We start from the raw sequence: 6,205 nt of genomic DNA, 5'->3' as shown, positions 1-6,205 counted from the left end.
GGTGATACAGCCAACATCATTTAAACAATTACTGTATTGGCCTAAGTAACTGTTACAGGAGGTGATACAGCTAACATCATTTAAACAATTACTGTGTTGGCCTTAGTAACTGTTACAGGGGGTGATACAGCCAACATCATTTAAACAATTACTGTATTGGCCTTAGTAACTGTTACAGGGGGTGATACAACATTTAAACAATTACTGTTTAACTGTTACAGAAGTTTAGGGCTGTGGCTTAAACATCTGATTGAACATTTAATTAAAAGCTTTTTCCTTCATCATTATCTATACTGATCCTACTCATCGTTGATGGGTGAACAACACACCCTACAAAACATGTTACTACTGTATAATGTTGATTGTGTGTCCACCCATTAACATTACATTAAAGGAGAGGTTTTGGAGAGATCACACTTGTTATTCAAAGTTTAAATCCTTTTGAGAGAGAAGTGTGTGAGACATTCCAGACATTACTAGTTAGTCTACACAAGTACCTTCAACTTTAACTATCACAGATATAACCTTCAACTTATTGTCGCAGATATAACCCATATTTAACTTCTACTTTAGAATTACTTGTATAGATATTTTCTTGTTTTCTTTTTTAAACCCAAAACATTTCAGCTTTTCATAATTTATAAGATGTTCAATATTTATGTAAGTGTATTTGGGTATTATGTACGTAGTGCCTGACACCTTGAGGGTTTCACGATTGGTGTGAGTTGACAGAAATGATTGACCTATTTGTGTAGACTCCACACTCCTGGAGGGCTGTATATTGATCCTGTTAGAGTTTCTCACTTACAGGTACACGGTTATTAAATCTCTGTAGATAAACAGTACCCCCTTTACAGAGTCCCAGCTGTGGTTCATTGTCACTGATGTATCACACCTTATCTCCACAAAACACCTGTATCAATATTCAATAATCGGGGTGAGCTGCAATTTTTTCGCCCAGCCTCTATGTTGGTTTACACAAGTGTTGATGTGTTGACTGGTATAAGCCTATTATAGGGAGATATATACTACTGTTTCACTCACACATTCCATCATTGTTTACTGGTCTTCAGATGTAGGTATACTGATGTATACCCCAGTGATGCTACACTAGACTTCAAACCTTAATGTCAAACATATCAAGTCCACCTCATTGTCTTCATCGAACCATCTAATATAACTCTGGTATAAACGATCTACCCAGTACTCATCCCCTTCATAATGACTACACAGTACAAAAGAATGTGTCCTGAGAAACCACCCCTTTTATCTACTTATACATCAGAACCTTCCTTACTTGACCCTTCAGTCAATTTATATACGTTAGGTCCTGTACGGAGAGTCCACTCATTATAAATAGAAACAATAGAAACTACCTGAAGAGACCACCCCTTCTGTCACTTTTGAGAAGATGTTGAATATCGTTGAGCTTGTTTGAGTTTGTACAATGAGTTGACTGGTTGAGGTATGAGTAGAGGGAGTAGCTCCGAGTGATGACTTTATGGACCAATATTACAGTTGTGGTCATGGTGACTGTCAAGTCTGTGCCTGTCAAACACCTGTCATCAACAACTTTATAGCACTGCAATCAATGATAAGTATTTAGACTGGTATCGGATGGGTAATGTAAAGCAAACCATTATCCGCTCAATACCCTGTGATACTGATCAGGACGTCCTACACATTACTGCCTCCATAAACATTGTAATGTTTTATTATTTAGGTAAATTTGATTACTGGTTGTGTTTAGAAAATGAATATTTTGTGGATACCAGTCTTGTGAGGTAAATGTTGTATAGTAACTTGTGATTCAGATTGGTACAGGTCAAAGTATGTTAGTGGTACAGGTCAAAGTTTATTTAATTTGTGGTACATTAATTGTAAATCCATGATCTAAGTCATAAATCACCTGTGGTACCTTGTCATTAATGGACATCTGCGATAGGTCAAAGGTCATTTGTGGTACAGGTCATGATCTGTGGTGGTCCAGATCGTACAGTATCCTTGGTATTAGGGACATGGATTGTATTTTTGTATGCATGCATGCAGGTGTATCGGGAATTTGTGGTAGATATAATATCTAGGACATAGAATGTTCAAAAAATAATTGGCAAAGGTCAAAATAAAATTACATTGGCACAAGGACTGCTTGTGTCTGCTTAGGAGGGCTGAAGTGTGTCTAACCCAACATAGAGAGAGTTGTTTGTAGGAAGCTTTTTAAAACCTACTCAAATAGCAGGTGTGGTATTTGTGTTTACACAGCCGATACATAGAGTCAGCCGCTGTGAAAAGGTTTTCTGTGAAAATATACCCTTGTTTACACCATCGAAGGGACAATTTAATTAGAAATATTTTATTTGCTACAAATATACATTCATAAGTGGAAGGAAAATCATGTAAATCAATTTAAATATATGTTTGATATTTACTTTGATTGAACAGTCCAGACTTACAAATCAAGAAATAAGTATGTGAAACAGTTATGTTGTTCAATGTTATCTCTGGGAAATGTCAGACATCAGTATATAGGTAGTAATGTATGTTGTGTCCTTGTGAAGGGTAAACAACAATAAAAGACATCAGTATATAGGTAGTTATGTATGTTGTATCCTTGTGAAGGGTAAACAACAATAACAGACATCAGTATATAGGTAGTTATGTCCTTGTGAAGGGTAAACAACAATAAAAGACATCAGTATATAGGTAGTTATGTATGTTGTGTCCTTGTGAAGGGTTAACAACAATAAAAGAAAATATATATTTAAATATATATTTTCATGCATAAGTACCCCTATGATAAGATTTACCAGGTATGTGACCTGTTATACATAGCTGTATGTACCACTATAGTATGATTTACTAGGTATGTGACCTGTTATACATAGCTGTATGTACCACAATAATAAGATATACCAGGGATGTGACCTGTTATACATAACTGTATGTACCACAATAATAAGATATACCAGGGATGTGACCTGTTATACATAACTGTATGTACCACAATAATAAGATATACCAGGTTTGTGACCTGTTATACATAGCTGTATGTACCGCTATAGTATGATTTACTAGGTATGTGACCTGCTATCCATAGCTGTATGTACCACAATAATAAGATATACCAGTTATGTGACCTGTTATACATAGCTGTATGTACGTACCACTATAGTATGATTTACTAGGTATGTGACCTGTTATACATAGCTGTACGTACCACTATAGTAAGATTTACCAGATATGTGACCTGTTATACATAACAGTATGTACCACTATAGTAAGATTTACCAGGTATGTGCCCTGTTTTACATAGCTGTATGTACCACAATAATAAGATACACCAGGTATGTGACCTGTTATATATAGCTGTATGTACCACAATAATAAGATACACCAGGTATGTGACCTGTTATATATAGCTGTATGTACCACAATAATAAGATATACCAGGAATGTGACCTGTTATACATAGCTATATGTTCCACAAAAATAAGATATACCAGGTATGTGACCTGTTATACATAGCTATGTGTTCCACAATAATAAGATATACCAGGTATGTGTCCTGTTATACATAGCTGTATGTACCACAATAATGAGATATACCAGGTATGTGACCTGTTATACATAGCTGTATTTACCACAATAATAAGATATACCAGGTATGTTACCTATTATACATAGCTGTATGTACCACAATAATAAGATACACCAGGTATGTGACCTGTTATATATAGCTGTATGTACCACAATAATAAGATATACCAGTTATGTGACCTGTTATACATAGCTGTATGTTCCACAATAATAAGATATACCAGGTATGTGTCCTGTTATACATAGCTGTATGTACCACAATAATGAGATATACCAGGTATGTGACCTGTTATACATAACTGTATGTACCACAATAATAAGATATACCAGTTATGTGACCTGTTATACATAGCTGTATGTTCCACAATAATAAGATATACCAGGTATGTGTCCTGTTATACATAGCTGTATGTACCACAATAATAAGATATACCAGTTATGTGACCTGTTATACATAGCTGTATGTACGTACCACTATAGTATGATTTACTAGGTATGTGACCTGCTATCCATAGCTGTATGTACCACAATAATAAGATATACCAGGAATGTGACCTGTTATACATAGCTATATGTTCCACAATAATAAGATATACCAGGTATGTGACCTGTTATACATAGCTATATGTTCCACAATAATAAGATATACCAGGTATGTGACCTGTTATATATAACTGTATGTACCACTATAGTAAGATTTACCAGGTATGTGACATGTTATACATAGCTGTATGTACCACTATAGTAAGATTTACCAGATATGTGACATGTTATATATAACTGTATGTACCACTTTAGTAAGATTTCCCAGGTATGTGACCTATTATACATAACTGTATGTACCATTATAGTAAGATTTACCAGGTATGTGACCTATTATACATAACTGTATGTACCACTATAGTAAGATTTACCAGGTATGTGACCTGTTATACATAGCTGTATGTACGTACCACTATAGTAAGATTTACCAGGCATGTGATAAGTTCTCTTACTCCTTCAGAAAATGAAGATGTCAAGAGGACAACCCTGCGAGAGCTCAAGATGCTCCGGACCCTCAAACAGGAGAACATTGTGGAGCTACGGGAGGCATTCCGGCGCAAAGGGAAACTCTACCTTGTGTTCGAATATGTTGAAAGGGTAAGACGTGATTAAGTGTGAAAGTCCTGGGTGTCTCATATAAAAGATTGATATTAAATGAGACAGGTACAAGAATAAAGCTTTTATAAAAGAAAATTCATAGATTTTCAGTGTTAAAAATCAGTTAGTTTTAATGAAAGGCTCAACAGAAATTTGAGTATTGACTTGAGTCAGCTGTTTAACATAGTTTCTTTCCTTTCTAGAACATGCTGGAGTTGCTGGAGGAGATGCCAAACGGTGTACCACTAGAGAAAGTGAGGAGTTATACATACCAGCTGTGTAAGGCCATACAGTGGTGTCATAGTCAGGACATCATACACAGAGGTGAGTAAGGGAGGGGGAGTCATACACAGAGGTGAGTAAGGGTGGGGTGTCATACACAGAGGTAAGTAGGGGTGGGGGAGTCATACACAGACACAGAGGTAGGTAAGGGAGGGGGACGGGGGAAATCATACACAGTGGTGATGGTGAGTAAGGCAGTGTGTGTTTGGGGGGGGGGGGGGAAGTCATACACAGAGGGGAGTAAGGGAGGGGGAGTCATACACAGGTGAGTAAGGCAGTGTGTGTGGGGTGTCATACACAGAGGTGAGTAACAGGTTTGGGAGTGGGGTCATACGCTGAGGTGAGTAAGGGAGGGGGAGTCATACACAGAGGTGAGTAAGGCATTGTGTGTGGGGTGTCATACACAGAGGTGAGTAACAGGTTTGGGAGTGCGGTCATACGCTGAGGTGAGTAAGGGAGGGGGAGTCATACACAGAGGTGAGTAAGGCATTGTGTGTGGGGTGTCATACACAGAGGTGANGTAAGGCAGTGGAGAGGGGGGTCATACGCAGAGGTGAGTAAGGCAGTGGGGAGTGGGGTCATACGCAGAGGTGAGGAAGGCAATGGGGAGTGGGTCATATGCAGAGGTGAGTAAGGCAGTTGGGAGTGGGGTCATATGCAGAGGTGAGTAAGGCAGTGGGGAGGAGGGTCATACACAGAGGTGAGTAAGGCAGTTGGGAGTGGGGTCATACGCAGAGAGTGGTGAGTAAGGCAGTGGGGAGGAGGGTCATACACAGAGGTGAGTAAGACAGTTGGGAGGGGGGTCATACGCAGAGGTGGGTAAGGCAGTTAGTAGGGGGGTCATACACAGAGGTGAGTAAGGCAGTTGGGAGTGGGGTCATACGCAGAGGTGGGTAAGGCAGTTAGGAGTGGGGTCATACACAGAGGTGAGTAAGGCAGTAGGGAGGGGGAGGGGGTCATCAATGGAGGTGAGTAAGGCAGTGGAGAGGGGGGGGGGCATACGCAGAGGTGAGTAAGGCAGTTGGGAGGAGGGGGGGGTCATACGCAGAGGTGAGTAATGGAGGGGGAGAAGGAGTCATACACAGAGGTGAGTAAGGCAATGGGGAGTGGGGTCATACACAGAGGTGAGTAAGGGAAGGTGGAGGGAGTCATTACACAGGTGAGAAAGGCAGTGGGGAGGGTAGGG

The 6,205-nt window shown here is 39.2% G+C and overlaps 1 protein-coding gene across 5 annotated transcripts in view; it reads left to right on the top strand.

Annotated features, from left to right (window-relative positions):
* LOC110457405 (cyclin-dependent kinase-like 5) overlaps nucleotides 1-6,205 on the top strand; it is a 79,058-nt gene that overhangs the window by 35,099 nt on the left and 37,754 nt on the right. For all 5 annotated transcript variants that reach the window (XM_021508663.1, XM_021508665.1, XM_021508664.1 and 2 more), the window contains 2 exons: nucleotides 4,601-4,737; nucleotides 4,941-5,061. In XM_021508663.1, coding sequence (XP_021364338.1) covers nucleotides 4,601-4,737; nucleotides 4,941-5,061 — 258 coding nt within the window. The remainder of the gene's footprint in view (nucleotides 1-4,600; nucleotides 4,738-4,940; nucleotides 5,062-6,205) is intronic.

The sequence above is a fragment of the Mizuhopecten yessoensis genome, unplaced genomic scaffold, assembly GCF_002113885.1.
Source record: "Mizuhopecten yessoensis strain PY_sf001 unplaced genomic scaffold, ASM211388v2 scaffold9133, whole genome shotgun sequence".
Lineage (NCBI taxonomy): Eukaryota > Metazoa > Mollusca > Bivalvia > Pectinida > Pectinidae > Mizuhopecten > Mizuhopecten yessoensis.
This window is presented reverse-complemented; position numbering and strand designations above follow the sequence as displayed.